The 18,196-nt window shown below is 40.6% G+C and overlaps 1 protein-coding gene across 4 annotated transcripts in view; it reads right to left on the bottom strand.

Moving 5' to 3' along the window:
• Positions 1 to 643: 643 nt before the first annotated feature.
• Positions 644 to 18,196, bottom strand: part of LOC136701586 (NACHT, LRR and PYD domains-containing protein 12-like) — a 39,981-nt gene continuing 22,428 nt past the window's right edge. For 3 of the 4 annotated variants that reach the window (XM_066676193.1, XM_066676194.1, XM_066676192.1), the window contains 8 exons: positions 16,457 to 16,630; positions 16,110 to 16,283; positions 12,020 to 12,193; positions 11,672 to 11,845; positions 10,071 to 10,244; positions 4,621 to 4,667; positions 1,665 to 2,298; positions 644 to 1,436 (listed from right to left, as the gene is read on the bottom strand). In XM_066676193.1, the coding sequence (XP_066532290.1) occupies positions 1,757 to 2,298; positions 4,621 to 4,667; positions 10,071 to 10,244; positions 11,672 to 11,845; positions 12,020 to 12,193; positions 16,110 to 16,283; positions 16,457 to 16,630 (1,459 nt within the window). In that variant the 3' untranslated portion in view covers positions 644 to 1,436; positions 1,665 to 1,756. Of the gene's footprint in view, positions 1,437 to 1,664; positions 2,299 to 4,620; positions 4,668 to 8,402; positions 8,578 to 10,070; positions 10,245 to 11,671; positions 11,846 to 12,019; positions 12,194 to 16,109; positions 16,284 to 16,456; positions 16,631 to 18,196 lie in introns of those variants that run through there. The other variant, XM_066676195.1, reaches the window with a different exon arrangement.

Below are 18,196 nucleotides of genomic sequence, written 5' to 3'. Positions count from 1 at the left end.
ATTACATCACAACAAACAAACATTATTTAAACAGCCATTGCCCTGAAGAGTGTGTTTGGTGTTAGTCAAAGTAAAGAAGTTACTGAAGATCACTGTAAAGACATTAGTAAGTAGTGGTAATAGAAAATGTTCTGCTCTGTGTCTAATGTTACACATCTCTTCTAGATTTTTATACATTCCCTCAACTCTGTCCTCCTGAGCACACACACCAACAGCATTCTAATCCAGTGACACACACACACACACACACACACCAACAACAGCATTCTAATCCAGTGAAGAGGATCTGTCCCTGAACCTGCCGACACACACACACACACACACACACACACACACACACACACACCAACAACAGCATTCTAATCCAGTGAAGACGATATGTCCCTGAACCTGCCGACACACACACACACCAACAACAGCATTCTAAACCAGTGAAGAGGATCTGTCCCTGAACCTGCCGACACACACACACACACACACACACACACCAACAACAGCATTCTAATCCAGTGAAGAGGATCTGTCCCTGGACCTGCCGACACACACACACACACACACACCAACAACAGCATTCTAATCCAGTGAAGAGGATCTGTCCCTGAACCTGCCGACACACACACACACACACACACACACACACACACACACACCAACAACAGCATTCTAATCCAGTGAAGAGGATCTGTCCCTGAACCTGCCGACACACACACACACACACACACACACACACACACACACACACACACACACCAACAACAGCATTCTAATCCAGTGAAGAGGATCTGTCCCTGGACCTGCCGACACACACACACACACACACACACACACACCAGTCAAAGTCTTCCTCTCTGTGAGCCGGAGCCGCACTGAGGCGACCCTCTCTTACTGGAACAAACTCCAGCCGTACAGCCACCAGCCGGGGACTTGTGAGTATCCCCCACCCGCCCGGCGCCTCTCACACTAAAACAACAACACTTTATTCTTATTTACATTTCTATAAATGGACATACACAAGTACATATGAACACACAGAAACATTCTCCGTCCGTCTGTTAGTGTTTAATAGTGAGTGTTACTGAGTGAACACAGCAGACGAAGCTAAAATCACACCTCATTCTTCAGTAAAGTATTCAGTACAAATCCAACTGATCTGTTGTTGTTATAATGTTATATTCTAGAGGAAATGTTTAAAAATGAAGAAGATGTTAAAGATGCATAGTGTGTACAGAATTACAGCTGTGGCTCCACTGCTGAACACTTGATGATGAACTGCTCTTTAAAGTCTGTCTCTAATGAGACTCAGTTACACACTCCTTCAGTTCAGAACACTGCTTTATAAACCAGGAACGTTCTGGATTACTGCACAGGTCTGAGACGGACTGGAGATATATCTAATACCAGACCTGCTCTGTGTGTGTGTGTGTGTGATATCAGACCTGCTCTGTGTGTGTGTGTGTGTGTGTGTGTGTGTGATATCAGACCTGCTCTGTGTGTGTGTGTGTGTGTGTGATATCAGACCTGCTCTGTGTGTGTGTGTGTGTCTAATATCAGACCTGCTCTGTGTGTGTGTGTGTGTCTAATATCAGACCTGCTCTGTGTGTGTGTGTGTGTGTGTGTCTAATATCAGACCTGCTCTGTGTGTGTGTGTGTGTCTAATATCAGACCTGCTCTGTGTGTGTGTGTGTGTGTGTGTCTAATATCAGACCTGCTCTCTGTGTGTGTGTAGAAGAGAGAGGGTAAGAGAGAGTTTGTGTGTCTATTCTCTCTCACACAGACGCACTGAGGAGCCATAACCCCAGACCCCAAACCCAGCGTAGAGGGGTTCAGTGAATGTGGAGGTGAGTGTGTGTAAGTGTGTAAGTGTGTGTGTGTGAGGTGAGATGGTGTAGAAGGACAGAGTGCCGGACCCCCAGTCCAGATACACTCCGACTCTGTTAGAGAGAGAGGGGGGGTGTATCTCAGTTTCCTGATTGTTGTGACTGACCAAGTAACTGTTCTCAGAGAAGATCAGACTCCAGGAGAATTTATTGAATCCAAACAGACTCTCAGCTCCTCCTCCTTTCCTCCTGATTCCTCTGTACGACACAGAGATATAAACACATCCCCTGCTCTTCTCCACCTCCCAGTAACAGCGTCCAGTTAAACTCTCCACACTCAGAACCTGAGGATGATGATCAAATCTCTCCGGATGATCTGGATACGACTGAGTCTCCTCCACACGCTCCACCTTCCTGTTTCCCTCAGACAGAGAGAGAGCAGTGTGTGCTGTGTTTGGATCCAGAGTCAGATCACAGTAATCTGTAAACACACACACACCATACACACCCACATCATACACACCCCAAAAATAGTTAAGTTTTTTTTTTTGTGTGTGTTGGTGTATTATGTGTGTGTGTGTGTATGTTGTGCATGTAGTCTGTGTATAGTGTGTGAGTGTGTAGTGTGTGTTAGTGTATATTGTGTGTGTGTGTGTTAGTGTATATTGTGTTTATGTGTGTTAGTGTATAGTGTGTTTATGTGTGTTAGTGTATATTGTGTGTGTGTGTGTTAGTGTATATTGTGTTTATGTGTGTTAGTGTATATTGTGTGTGTGTGTGTTAGTGTATATTGTGTTTATGTGTGTTAGTGTATAGTGTGTTTATGTGTGTTAGTGTATATTGTGTGTGTGTGTGTTAGTGTATATTGTGTGTGTGTGTGTTAGTGTATATTGTGTTTATGTGTGTTAGTGTATAGTGTGTTTATGTGTGTTAGTGTATATTGTGTGTGTGTGTGTTAGTGTATATTGTGTTTATGTGTGTTAGTGTATATTGTGTGTGTGTGTGTTAGTGTATATTGTGTTTATGTGTGTTAGTGTATAGTGTGTTTATGTGTGTTAGTGTATATTGTGTGTGTGTGTGTTAGTGTATATTGTGTTTATGTGTGTTAGTGTATATTGTGTGTGTGTGTGTTAGTGTATATTGTGTTTATGTGTGTTAGTGTATATTGTGTGTGTGTGTTAGTGTATATTGTGTGTGTTAGTGTATATTGTGTGTGTGTGTGTTAGTGTATATTGTGTTTATGTGTGTTAGTGTATATTGTGTGTGTGTGTGTTAGTGTATATTGTGTGTGTGTGTTAGTGTATATTGTGTTTGTGTGTTAGTGTATATTGTGTGTGTGTGTGTGTTAGTGTATATTGTGTTTATGTGTGTTAGTGTATATTGTGTGTGTGTGTTAGTGTATATTGTGTGTGTTAGTGTATATTGTGTGTGTGTGTGTTAGTGTATATTGTGTTTATGTGTGTTAGTGTATATTGTGTGTGTGTGTGTTAGTGTATATTGTGTGTGTGTGTTAGTGTATATTGTGTTTGTGTGTTAGTGTATATTGTGTGTGTGTGTGTGTTAGTGTATATTGTGTTTATGTGTGTTAGTGTATATTGTGTGTGTGTGTGTGTTAGTGTATATTGTGTTTATGTGTGTTAGTGTATATTGTGTTTATGTGTGTTAGTGTATATTGTGTGTGTGTTAGTGTATATTGTGTTTATGTGTGTTAGTGTATAGTGTGTTTATGTGTGTTAGTGTATATTGTGTGTGTGTGTGTGTGTGTTTTAGTGTATATTGTGTTTATGTGTGTTAGTGTATATTGTGTGTGTGCGTTAGTGTATATTGTGTGTGTGTGTGTTAGTGTATAGTGTGATGGGAAAATGCAGATTAACACTAATGAGTAATGGTTAATAATAACTAATGACATAATATATTCAGGGAGTAGTGGTTTTAATTAATATTGATTAATTCTTACTAAATTATGTAGGCCTTAGTGCTTGAAGGGACTTATTGCATTGTGTGGTTACTGTGACCTGTGGGAGGAAGGCGCTGAGAAGATTAGATGGAGGACAGTCAACAACTGAAGGACATCTCTCACCATTTTTCCTGGCAGCTATAAAGTTGGAGATAATGAGGCACCAATAAGAGAATGTTTGGGTTGATGGACCGAGACATGATGATGGTGTACGTGACTGGGGTTCTATATATGACTTGGGTTTGTTCAATAAACTCAAGAGATAAGAGAAAATAATTGACTGCGTGTCTTATTACTCTCTTCTCCCCAAAGAATTCTTTGAGCATTGATCTTCCTTCCTGGTGATATTAAAAAGAGTGAGATTAATTTTAGATTTGCCATAACATATAGTGTGTGTGTATGTTCGTGTTAGTGTGTGTGTTAGTGTATAGTGTGTGTGTTAGTGTACAGTGTGTGTGTGTGTGTGTGTGTTAGTGTATAGTGTGTGTGTGTTAGTGTACAGTGTGTAGTGTATAGTGTGTGTTAGTGTACAGTGTGTGTGTGTGTGTGTGTGTTAGTATAGTGTGTGTGTGTTAGTGTATTGTGTGTGTGTTAGTGTACAGTGTGTGTGTGTTAGTGTACAGTGTGTAGTGTATAGTGTGTGTGTGTGTGTGTTAGTGTACAGTGTGTAGTGTGTGTGTGTTAGTGTATAGTGTGTGTGTGTTAGTGTACAGTGTGTAGTGTGTGTTAGTGTACAGTGTGTATAGTGTGTGTTAGTGTATTGTGTGTGTGTATGTGTGAATACAGTATGTGTGTGTTAGTGTACAGTGTGTGTGTGTGAGCGTACAGTGTGTGTGTGTATCTTACATTTCTTCAGTCCTGGTCTCATTCTTCTGATTCCTCCGTGTTGGACTCTAAAGATCAAACACACACATTTATAAACTCATTAAACTCCACATCAACCTGAAAGTAGGGCTGTGACCATAAGAGAATTCCCCCAACACCGGGGTCATGTGATGCCCCCTGCGGGGTTCAGCTCCTCCCCCTCATCACCTCACAGTGACCCTTGTTTTTTAATTCCCTTGAATTTTTATTTAAAAACAAAAATCACAAAGTATTTCCAATGTTCTACCAGTCCGGCTCTGTAACTGTAACTGTGTAAATATAACTCCACAGAGTGGGGCAGAGGTGAGTTTACCACTGGATCATCTTTCCCTCTTGTTAATCTCACTGTTTGATCAGTTAGGAACTCAGGACCCTCTTAAAATTGATCAAGTGTAGTTCAGCTGCTCCACAGTCCGTGGTCACAATCGACTGATTTAGAGCTCTGCATTCCCTCAGGACTCACGGGTCCCATCACAATATCTTACAGAGCAGGACTAAATAACAGTGTCCTGTGTGGGAGTGGGTGTTTGACCAGTCCAGTGACTGTGGGACAACATTAACATGTAGAAAAATCCCTCAAATTAATAAACTGTCTAAAGAGATAATCACACAATAATCACCATTCACAATCAACACAAGAGAAAAGAGCTAATGATCAATAAGAAAGGAATTAACTAAACATATGTGAAGATACCAATAATGTGTGTGTGTGTGCTCACTTGCCCCCACCTCCATGAAACATTTACAATGCAGTGCAATGTCTGATATTTTGCCCCGTTACAGGTGCAGGGTGGTGGATCAAAGTGCAGGGCAGAATGAGATTTTTACTTATTTATTTTAGTTGATCAGAACAGAACCGGTGTTTAGTGACTCATGTTGTGATTATGAAACTGGTGAAGAATGTGTCATATAGGATTTAAACCATAACCCTGTACTCAGCAGAGAGAGTGGAAAAGTTTCCTGAAAAAAGGTGAGAGAAAAAAGGCATATAAAAATAAAGGTAATTCAAAACATCCACAAATCAAAATCAACTGGACACAGCTCAGCCCTTTTCTCCTTTCTTTAATTTCTGTTTCACTTTAAGGTTTTTCTTATTTTTGCTTTTCTTTTTTTTTTTTTGTCTTTTTACTTCTGCTTTATTTATTTATTTATTTTTTTGAAAGCTGAATGCCCAACTTTACCAGTCACCCCTCCACAAAGCTGTGACAAAGAGTGAAGCTTCAGGCTGTTTTTTTAGAGTGACACACAGCTGTAGCTGGTTGGCACTGATCACTACCAAAAGTTCTCATCTGTCCACAAGAGGTCTTCCCAGAAGGATTACTGCTTACTAATGTACACTAATGTACAAACTGCAGTCTAGGTTTTTATATCTCTGTGTCAGCAGTGGGGTCCTCCTGGGTCTCCTGCTCTAGTGTTTCATTTGATACGCCCTGAGCCTGTAGGACAGCTTGAATTTTTTTGGAACTTGATTGGGGCTGCTTATCCACTATCTTGGACTTTCCCACACTGCAAAGTTTCATCAGTTTTTCTCTTCCGTCCATGTACAGGAGACTAGCTACAGTGCCATGGGTGATTAACATCTTGATTAAGTTGCGCACCGCGGACAAAGGAACATCAGGATCTCTGGAGATGGATTGGTAACCTTGAGATTGTTTATATTTTTCCACATTTTTGGTTCTCAGTTCCTCAGACAGTTCTCTTCTCCTCTTTATGTTCTCCATGATTAGTGTGGCACACACAGACACACACTGCACAGAGTGAATCACCTTCTCTCCTTTTTACCTGGTTTCAGGTGTGATGTTTATATTGCCCCACACTTGTTACCTGCCACAGGTTTAAACCAGCATCACATGATTGAAACGCAGTTTACCTGCAGTTTTGAAAAGGTGAAAATTTGTCCATTTTAATTAGAGTTCTGTCTGAAATTATATAAATTTTGGTGTTGTTCTTGTGTTGTTCCAATAAAGACAAAGAAAATATAGATGTGTAATTGCAATCAATTCTAATGTAATTGCCAATATTTTCAGCCATGACTGTAGGCCCAGCCTGTAGTTATTTTATTTGATTAATTGTATTCATCAATTTATTTACAGTACATTTTATTGCATTTACTTTTTGATTTCTTTATTCAATGTATTTGAATTATTAAAAATGTAAAACATACAAGTTTAATTTTGTGTTGTGATTAGTAGTATTTTAGTAGACATATTAGTAGTATTTAGCAGAAATATTAGTAGTAGTAGTTCAGTAATATTAGCAGTATTTTAGTAATAATACTAGTAGCAGTAGGTCAATAATAATATTAGTAGAATTTTTGTAGAAATATTAGTATTAGTAGTTCAGTAATAATATTAGTAGTATTTTAAGAGAAATAAAATTAATAAAAAATTTAACACAAAAGGAAATTTACAATATGTACACATCTATAATAATAAATACAGATATACTGTATACTGTAAGAGTATTGCACATTTGAGTTGTTACACTCATAATTAAAAAATTTGTTCTATTGTTATTACTGTACATGTGAAAGGTGTCGTGCTTTAAGTGTGGAGTTATAAAGTCTGGTAGCCACTGGTAGGAATGACCTCCTGTGGCGCTCTGTAGTGCATTTTGGCTGAATGAGTCTTGCACTGAACGTGCTCCTGTGTCTCATTACCATGTGATAAAGAGGGTGGGAGCCATTATCCATAATAGCCTGCAGTTTAGACAGCATCCTCCTCTCAGACACTGCCATCAGCGAGTCCAGCTCTACACCCACAACCTCACTGGCTCTACGGATCAATTTATTAAGTCTGTTGGCATCTGCCACCCTCAACCCGCTGCCCCAACATGCAACAGCATATAGGATGGCACTGGCCACAACTGACTCATAAAAAATCCTCAGCATAGTTCTGCAGATGTTGAAGGACCTCAGACGCCTCAGAAAATAGAGACGACTTTGGCCCTTCTTGTAAAGGGCGTCAGTGTTTTTAGCCCAGTCCAGTTTATTGTCAATGTGTACGCCCAGATATTTATAGTCCTCCACAATGTCCACACTGACCCCCCTGATGGACACAGGGGTCACCGGCGTTTTGTCCCTCCTCAGGTCCACCACCAGCTCCTTTGTCTTTGTCACGTTGAGCTGCAGATGGTTCAGCTCACACCACGCAACAAAGTCGTTCACCGTCTCCCTGTACTCATCCTCATCACCCCTGCTGATACATCCAACAAGTGCAGAGTCATCAGAAAACTTCTGGAGGTGGCAAGTCTCTGTGCAGTAGTTGAAATCAGTGGTGTAGAGGGTGAAGAGGAAGGGAGAGAGGACAGTTCCCTGCGGGGCTCCAGTATTGCTGACCACTCTGTCTGACACACAGTGCTGCAGACGTACATACTGTGGTCTGCCAGTCAGGTAGTCAACAATCCAGGACACAAGGGGGGCATCTACCTGCATCGCGTTCATCTTGTCACACAGAAGAGCAGGCTGAATGGTGTTAAACGCACTGGAGAAGTCAAAAAACATGACACTCACAGTGCCGCCTGGCTTATCCAGGTGAGCATACGCTCGGTTCAGCAGGTAGATGATGGCATCCTCAACCCCCAGACGAGGCTGGTAGGCAAACTGGAGGGGGTCTAGAAGTGGCTGGACTATGGGCCGGAGGTGATCCAGGACAAGTCTCTCCATGGTCTTCATGATGTGGGACGACAGTGCCACCGGCCTGTAGTCCTTGATGTCACTGGGCTGCGGAGTCTTTGGCACAGGAACAATGCAGGACATCACCGGGACCCTGTGGAGACTCAGGCTCATGTTGAAGACATGTTGCAGGACTCCACAAAGTTGGGTGGCACAGGCTTTAAGCACCCTGGGGGGAACACCATCAGGGCCTGCAGCCTTGTTTGTGTGGAGTCTCTGTAGCTGTCTTCTCACCTGGTCAGCTGTGAGATTCACTGTAGAGGTCCCTGGTGGGGGAGGAGAGGAGGTGTGACGTGGACTATCACAGGAGGGGGGGAGGCCATCAGGAAGGGGAGGGAGGGGGAGTGGAGTGGGCTGTTGAGGCCCTACAGCAGAGGATTCAGGGCTCACAGTGTCAAATCTGTTAAAAAACAAATTTAACTCGTTGGCCCTGTCCACACTGCCCTCTACTCCCCTGTTGTTGCTGGACCTTAAGCCAGAGATGTTCCTCATACCACTCCAGACCTCCCTCATGTTGTTCTGCTGGAGTTTCCACTCCAGCTTCCTCCTGTATCTTTCCTTAGCCTCCCTGATGGTTCTCTTCAGTTCCCTCTGAATCGTTCAATATTATTAGTAGTAGTTCAGTAATAATATTAGTAGTATTTTAGTAGAAATATTAGTTGTAGTAGTTCAGTAATAATATCAGTAGTATTTTAGTAGAAATATTAGTAGTAGTAGTTCAGTAATAATATTAGTAGTATTTAGTAGAAATATTAGTAGTTGTAGTTCAGTAATAATATTAGTAGTATTTTAGTAGAAATATTAGTAGTAGTAGTTCAGTAATAATGTTAGTAGTATTTAGTAGAAATATTAGTAGTAGTAGTTCAGTAATAATATTAATAGTAGCCTTGAACCCAAAATAAAATAAAGTTCTTTGAAGAACCTAAGAGTTTAAAATGGTTCCCTGAAGAACCTAAAAATGTTTCAGATCATGTTAAATAAACCAGATCTTCTAAGAACCCTGTAAAATATCTTAGGTTCCTCAGAGAACCACCTTTTTCAAAAAGGTTCCTTAAGGCTCCTCAAGGGGATCCGCTGTTGTGGCAAGATGAGGAACCCCAAAAGGTGCCTCAAGTATCCTTTAGATTTTAGAGTGTAGAAGCCCCAAGAGCCGGTCGTGTTTACAATGTATTCCTATAAGGGCCATTGAAAGAGGTTCCAACCCCACAGTGTGTGTGTGTGTGTATGTGTGTAACTCACTCTAGTTTCTCTAGTGCACAGTGTAGATCCTGCAGTAGATCAGAAAGCATTGTGTGTGTGTGTGTGTGTGTGTGACTCACTGTAGTTTCTCTAGTGCACAGTGTAGATCCTGCAGTACATCAGAGAGCAGTGTGTGTGTGTGTGTGTGTGTAACTCACTGTACTTTCTCTAGTGCACAGTGTGCATCCTGCAGTAGATCAGAGAGCAGTGTGTGTGTGTGTGTGTAACTCACTGTACTTTCTCTAGTGCACAGTGTGGATCCTGCAGTAGATCAGAGAGCAGTGTGTGTGTGTGTGTAACTCACTGTACTTTCCCTAGTGCAGTGTGGATCATCCTGCAGTAGATCAGAGAGCAGTGTGTGTGTGTGTGTGTGAGATAGAGAGAGAGAGAGAGAGAGAGAAAGAGCACTGTGTGGATTTTCTCTAGTGCACTGTGTGGATCCTGCAGTAGATCAGAGAGCAGGGTGTGTGTGTGTGTGTGTGTGTGAGAGAGAGAGAGAGTTTGTGTGTGTGTGACTCACTGTAGTTTCTCCAGTGCACAGTGTGGATCCTGCAGTAGATCAGAGAGCAGCTTCGCTCCGGACTCTCCTGGGTGATTGTAGCTCAGATCCAGTTCTCTCAGGTGGGAGGGGTTTGATTTCAGAGCTAAAGCCATAGAAGAACAACCTTCATCTGTAATCATACACCCAGATAATCTGCAGAAAGGAGGGCAAGAGTGGAAAAGGTTCATTTAACACAGAGAAAAATACAGCAGCTCTATTGTAAAAACAGTAGTCAGTTTATAACCAACATATAAAGCTGTTAACAAATTAATAAATAAAACATTAGCATAAGCCCCTGGTCGGCCTGAACTGATACCTCTGCAAGAGAAAAACACAGTTAAGAAGGTCTCACACAATGTCCAAAAGCAAGTGAACATATGCAAAAAATCACATTTCGAGTGCATTAGCACATTAATTTGTGTATCTGGAGTTCAGGTGAAATATAACCATGCAGTTTGTTGTGGTCTGTCTAAGAATATAATGAGTTTTTTTTCTTATTTGGTGCTGCTTCTTACTTAGATAACAGGCAGAGAACTGTCCCACCCCCTCATCTGAGTCTGTCCAATCACAGCACTGGACCCGTGTTTAAGTGAGAGCGCAAAGACGGTGTTAAACCCAGCAAAACAGACAAAACGAGTGTGGAGAAATAAGAGCACTGAGTAAAAATGGAGAAAAAAGAATTGAGAGGAAAGAGAACTGAGTAAAACGGCTAAAAACCAGAGCTTCTGCTCCTCGCTCCTCACTGCTGTGAGCTCAGGGTCAGGGTGAACAGCGAGCGGCTCATTATCATATAAAGGAACAGGTGCTGAAAGCGGGCGTTCTGAACAGGGCTGTTTACACAGGGGGAGAACACTGCTGTGGGGCTCATGGGGTTTGGCCAAAGCAGGTCACAGACATTTCATTAAGAACCAGAACTGTATGGAAAAAGGAAAGAATACTCCCCCATTTAAAGAAACGAGACAGAGGTGTGTAGATTTGTCCTATTTCTGTCTTATTCAGAATTTGTTCTCTTAAATTCACCTGCAGCTGACTAAAAGGCAGGCCACACAATCAGAAAAACCCTCCACGGTTAACAGCATTTTTACTAGTAAATTCTTTAAAATACATATTTGAAACCTGATGACCAATAAAAACACATTTCTAATCTTAAAATCTAAATGTATTGTTTTATAGCACATGCACTTTTGTGTTTATTGATGTTGTTTTTTATTGTGGCTGTGTAATTACACCAATGAATATTAGAACAAATGTTTTACCATAAAATCTATAATAAAAAGAAGCACATTAAACAACTGGAGAGAGACAGCAAGTTAATAATTATAAAATTAATAATAAATTACAGTAATTTACTCTCTGAAGTACAGCCTCTATTCCTAAATATAAAGAAGTTATAATTATTTTGTTACACTGAAAGTAATTATACTTACAATCAAAATAATAATAATTACTGGATTAAGAGACTATATTCATTGTTGCAGAGAATAAAATGTTTTATATCCAGTCCACTAAAACATTTTAAACATAAACCATGTTTAGAGGATTAACCAAAAGAATTTGTGCCATTTCAGAATGTGTTTTACCTGAGAGTCTCCAGTTTACAGAGTGAACCCTTCAGTCCATCAGAGAGCAGCTCCACTCCTGAATCCTGCAGGTCACTGTTACTGAGGTCCAGCTCTTTCAGGGAGGAGTTTACTGACTGTAGAACTGATCCCAGGGTTTCACAGGAGTCCTTGGTGAGATTACACACAGCAAGTCTGTAAAAACAGAGTAAACACAGCACATAGTGTGATGATGTGTAGTGATGATACTGTCCATATGCTTCTTTTTTCATTTAGAATAAGTTCACTGGATTGATATATTGTTTGTAACTTGAGTTAAAGTTTCTAATCTACTTGTTTATTCAGGATTGACTCTACAGAAAGTTTTACCGGAGAGTCTCCAGTTTACAGAGTGGACTCTTCAGTCCAGCAGAGAGCAGCTCCACTCCTGAATCCTGCAGGTCATTGTGACTGAGGTCCAGCTCTTTCAGGGAGGATTTTACTGACTGTAGAGCTGATCCCAGAGTTTCACAGGAGTCCTTGGTGAGATTACTCACAGCAAGTCTGTAAAAACAGAGTAAATACAGCACATAGTGTGATGATGTTTAGTGATGATACTGCCCATATGTTTCTTTTTTCATTTATAATAAGTTCACTGGACTGATATATTGTTTGTAACTTGAGTTAAAGTCTCTAATCTACTTGTCCTATGTCCTGCGTCAGTTCTGGGTGAGAGTATTGCTAGGATCAGCCTGTGACTGCTGCTTCTCCCCGCCTGTGTAACTTCAGTATTGTTCCATGTGACTATTTTTGTTAACACAATTGTACGACTGTGGTCACCGCTGTTGCTCTGCAGTGCTGCCGATGGACTTTGGCACTCATAATCCTTGCTGCGCTGCTGTGCTGCTAGCCGAGTGTGGCTATTGTACCCATTGCTGCTCTGCTGTGCAAGCCGGCCCAGTGTGGCCATTTGCCGTTGCTTCTCTGCTGTGCACGCCGGACCGGTGTGGCCTCTGTCTCTGCTGTGCTGCTAGCTGATTGTGGTTATCATCTCCAGAGCTGCTTTGCTGTGCATGCCACTGTTTTCCACTTTGCTAATCCTCTTTCTTCTTTAATAATGAAGTTGTTAATTGCTCTGGTTATTGTTTGTACCGGTCCTTCCTAAGATTCAGTTCTGCCCACAGCTCCTATTACATCCACATTACATGATGTACAGCGCTGCTGAACTGAAGAAATGCAATAATATTTTTTATTGCCTTCCTAAACCCACTGCTACAACTGCCAGTAAAGCTGGCATACTGTCTCAACGCCGCTATGTTCACCGGGTTTCCAAACAACTACGCAACAGAACTTTCAGTTTTTCTGGTGGAACAAATATATGCTCATTCTGGACTACATCTCGTCCAGCTGTACATTCTGTATAACGTACCCCTATTCTTTCTAACTTGTGCTCTCTTACCCCCTCTCCTCCTCTGACTTCTTTTGCATTGTTGAATGTTCGGTCTCTTTTTAACAAATCATCTGTACTCCTGGAATTTCCACCCATCCATCCATTATCTGTAACCGCTTATCCAATTTAGGGTCGCGGGGGGTCCAGAGCCTACCTGGAATCATCGGGCGCAAGGCGGGAATACACCCTGGAGGGGACGCCAGTCCTTCACAGGGCAACACAGACACACACACACATTCACTCACACACTCACACCTACGGACACTTTCGAGTCACCAATCCACCTGCAACGTGTGTTTTTGGACTGTGGGAGGAAACCGGAGCACCCGGAGGAAACCCACGCGGACACGGGGAGAACACACCAACTCCTCACAGACAGTCACCGGGAGCGGGAATCGAACCCACAACCTCCAGGCCCCTGGAGCTGTGTGACTGCGACACTACCTGCTGCGCTTCTAACTGAAACCTTGCAACAAACAGGTGATTTTTATGCCCTTAATCAGCCAACCCCTAATTTCAAGTTTATATGCAGACCTCGCCCTTCTGAGCACGGAGGTGGTGTGGCTGTAATTTTCAATAACAAGTTCAGTGCCTGGCTCTATAACCACAGTCCTACTTTATCATCCACCAAAACCTAATGCAATATTCCTCTCTGAATTATCTGAACGTCTCACACTTGTGTGTTCATTTTCACCTCACTTGCTGCTAGTTTGTGACATTAAAATTCATATAAATAATCTAGACCTTAATCTTACTAATGATTTTCTCTCACTTCTTGAATGTTTTCAATTCATACGACATATACATTTTCACCCACATGACAAAGGTCATACTCTTGACCTTGTCTGTTCATCTTCCTTATCTGTTTTGAATCTTTGTCCTCATCAATTTCCACTATCTGATCACAGGCTTATTCTGTTCACAGTGCCGATGGCTGTCCCTCGTTGTTCCAATCAAAGACGTAACAACATACTGTAGATCCTCTTATTCTTAACCATTCTATTGCCAGTACTTTTCCTATTGATTCTGCCTCCCCTTCACCTGAGGAACATGCCACACTTAATAGACTAGCCCCTGTGAAATCTAGAATGAAGACTTTTATTTCTTCTTCTCCCTGGAACTAATGAATTACACACTATGAAGCAGACTGGGAGAGACTCTGAAGGAAGTCAAAACTTTCGGTTCATGCTGAGGCCTATAAGCAGCATCTAGCTGCCTACAGAGATGCCTTACATGCTGCCAGATCATCCTATCTGTCCAGCCTTATTAACAATGCTAATACAAATACTCTGCATCTCTTTTCAACAGTCACCAAACTATTTAAACCTCCTGACAGTGCTATAGCTGCTTCTCCGGCTCTTTGTGATTCATTTCTTTGAATCTAAAGTTTTGAAAATGAACAGTGAGCTTGTGTCTTCCGCTGCTAATGACTCTTCACTTTCCACCTCAACCTTCCATTCTCCAGGTGTTAACACATCCTCCTTTTCTCTTTCTGCTTTTCATACTGCTGACTCCTTTTTCACTGCTAACATTTTAATGAAATCTAAAGCTACAACTTGTTCACTAGATCCTCTCCCTTCATCTTTAACTAAAGCCTGTCACTCTGCCCTGGTCCCACATCTCACAACTCTTATTAATCAATCACTGCTTACTGGTCTGGTTCCATCTATCTACAAAATCGCTGCAGTCACTCCTCTACTTAAAAAACCTGGCTTGGATTCTCTGGTTCTAGTTAACTTCTGTCCCATCTCTAACCTTCCTTTTCTGGCCAAAGTCCTCGAATGTACTGTTGCTAGTCAACTTCAAAACTATCTTGAAACTAACAATCTCTTCAAACCATTCCAGTCCGAATTTCGTTCCTTCCACAGCACTGAAACTGCCTTAACAAAAATATTGAATGATCTTCTTTTAGCTGTAGATTCTGGCTGTCTCTGTATCCTATTACTATTAGATCTGAGTGCAGCTTTTGACACAGTAAGTCACTCCATTCTTCTATCCAGACTGCGGGAGCTGGGCATTGATTGTTCCACCCTGGATTGGGTCACATCTTATCTAACTGACAGAAAACAGTTCATTACTCTTTCTGGTCACATTTCTTACACCTCTCCTGTTACTCAGGGGGTACCTCAAGGATCAGTCCTTGGGCCCCTTCTTTTCATCGTATGCATGCTTCCACTTGGACATATCTTGCGTTATTTTAATCTTTCACTGTTATGTGGATGACATCCCGATTTATTTTAGTACTAAATCCATTAATAACCCACCTCTTGACCAGTTAGAAACATGTCTATCAGAAATCAGGAAATGGATGAATCACAACTTTCTCATGTTAAATAGTGACAAGACTGAACTCTTGCTAATCGGTTCCAAATCAATTCTCAAAAAAGTAGGTTCCCTTTCTCTCTATTGATAATTCAAGTGTATCTCCTTCTTCCCCGGTTCGTAATCTGGGTGTCATCCTCAACTCAACTCTTTCACTTGGTGCCCACATCAGTTCTATAATCAAAGCGTTACATTTTCATCTGCGTAATATCGCCAAAATCAGGCCATCTCTTTCACAATCTGCTGCTGAAATCCTTATTCATGCCTTCATCTCGACCCGTTTACTTACAAAGCTCTAAATAACCTTGCTCCTTCACATCTGTCTGCTCTTCTCCATCCCTACAAACCCATCCCTCTCAGGTCTCCCTTAGCCGAGCTGCTCCCTCCTTCCAGCCTCAGCCAGTGATCTGCTCCGCGACTCTGTAACTCTCTTCCCCCTTCAGTCCAACATTTTCCAACTCTCTCTATATTCAAATCAAACCTCAAAAAATATCTTTTATCCCTTAATAATACTCCTCAAACTTAATCTGTTCATGCTTGTTCTGTTTGTTAATGTTTTGTATTCTGTATTTGACCTGTTTTGTTTGTCTTTGAATGTGTTCTATGTATTAACTATTGTAAGTGTCTTTGAGTTCTTGAAAAGCGATATATAAATATAATGTATTATTATTGTTATTCATTCAGGATTGACTCCACAGAAAGTTTTACCTGAGAGTCTCCAGTTTACAGAGTGGACTCTTCAGTCCAGCAGAGAGCATCTCCACTCCTAAATCCTGCAGGTCATTGTTACTGAGGTCCAGCTCTTTCAGGGAGGAGTTTACTGACTGTAGAGCTGATCCCAGTGTTTCACAGGAGTCCTTGGTGAGATTACACAAAGCAAGTCTGTAAAAACAGGGTAAATACAGCATGTGGTGTGATGATGTGGAGTGATGATACTGTCTATATGCTTCTTTTTCATTTAGAATAAGTTCACTGGATTGATATATTGTTTGTAACTTGAGTTAAAGTCTCTAATCTACTTGTTCATTCAGGACTGACTTTACAGAAAGTTTTACTTGAGAGTCTCCAGTTTACAGAGTGGACTCTTCAGTCCAGCAGAGAGCATCTCCACTCCCGAATCCTGCAGGTCATTGTAACTGAGGTCCAGCTCTTTCAGGGAGGAGTTTACTGACTGTAGAGCTGATCCCAGAGTATCACAGGAGTCCTTGGTGAGTTTACACCCAGTGAGTCTGAAAAGAAATAATAGTCACTGAATATTGATGATTTAACACATTCTCAGTTTTCCTCTTGCACTAATGAATTAGTTATCACTGAAGAGGCATTGAAATTATGATACGATTTATTATATTTGTGTAATGAGTCACATAACATTAATTATCTCTGTCACTGAGTGTGGGCAAGAAATACCAGACTAAACTAGAGGGTGAAAGATCAAGAACTTTCATGAATTTTGTGAATTACATATTGCTAGCAACATTAGCTTTTTGCAGTCTAATAGCTATTATTTTAAATTTATAGAACAATCTATCCAATATCCACCTTAAAAATCAGCTATTAGAAAGGTGAAATTTAAAACATTCCACTTTAAAAAATGGCTATTTAAGTTAGACTTCCACCTTAAATAAATGACCACATCAAAAAACCCTTAAAAAAACTAAAAAAATCCCTTTAAAGACCGCCAGTACATTTTGATTGCCACCTTTAACAAAATCCACTTTAAGAAACCCACAGTTTTATTAAGACATCCACCTTAAAAACAACATTAAAGTAAAAAAAAAACACCTTAAAGATGATCTTTAAAATCTTAGATACTGCCTGTATATTTCTTAGTCCCTCACACCCCCCCCCCCTCCCCCTCACTTTCACTCTCTTTCTGCTCATGCTTTTACACAAAAAATAATTTTATAAGAGTCCTTCATAATTAAAACAAGGGCAGAGATTCTCTAACTGTACATTTCTCTGTAAACTCTGCTGGCAAACACTATTTCTGATGAAGACCTGTTTTATTGTCCTGATTTTTGCTGAATTGCACATTATCATGTGATACATTTAACCTTTTATTTAACGCCTTATTCATGTGTAATGGATTACTTACTACTTTACTACATTATTTTGTAATAATTTATCACTGTAGAACATACAGAGAAATGTGTCTTCACTATTTAACCCACCTGTGGCAGTGAATTTTTCACAAAGGACCAATAATTACACACCTAGTGAGTACATGAGAGACTAATATTCCTCAGTATGGTTTTCATCGCTCAAACATAAACCATGCAGTGTATAATTTTAGTATTTCATAAAACAAACAGTAGTTTCTACCAAAAAACGATAGTCGATGCCCAAAAGAACACAGACACCGCATGATCCTCTGTTTAGACTTGAATTAATATAAAATAAATAACTCAGAACCTTTTCTATTGAAGTTCTACATATAACTCCACACCTGTAGATATCAGATGATGTCTCTACACTCATATAAAGTGTAATAAAAAAAAACTTAAAAACTGTGAGTGTCTACATTTTGTGGCATACAGGAGTCAATTAGAGCACATTTAAACTCTCTTAGGGTCAAAATACACATATTTTTCTACTTTAAACGATTTGATTTTCATTATTCCAGGTGTTTAAAAAGTAGTAATCATTCAAATTTGGCAGTGTAATTTCAACTTTGACCAAATGAAACATTAATAACACTTACTTTACTGTGTAAAAGGTCATTGTCTGTCCATACGTATAGGCTTCACTGTGTAAAAGCTATAACCAGCTATAACTTTGTTTTCCCCTTCATCATG

Source organism: Hoplias malabaricus, chromosome 7, assembly GCF_029633855.1.
Source record: "Hoplias malabaricus isolate fHopMal1 chromosome 7, fHopMal1.hap1, whole genome shotgun sequence".
Taxonomy (NCBI): domain Eukaryota; kingdom Metazoa; phylum Chordata; class Actinopteri; order Characiformes; family Erythrinidae; genus Hoplias; species Hoplias malabaricus.
This window is presented reverse-complemented; position numbering and strand designations above follow the sequence as displayed.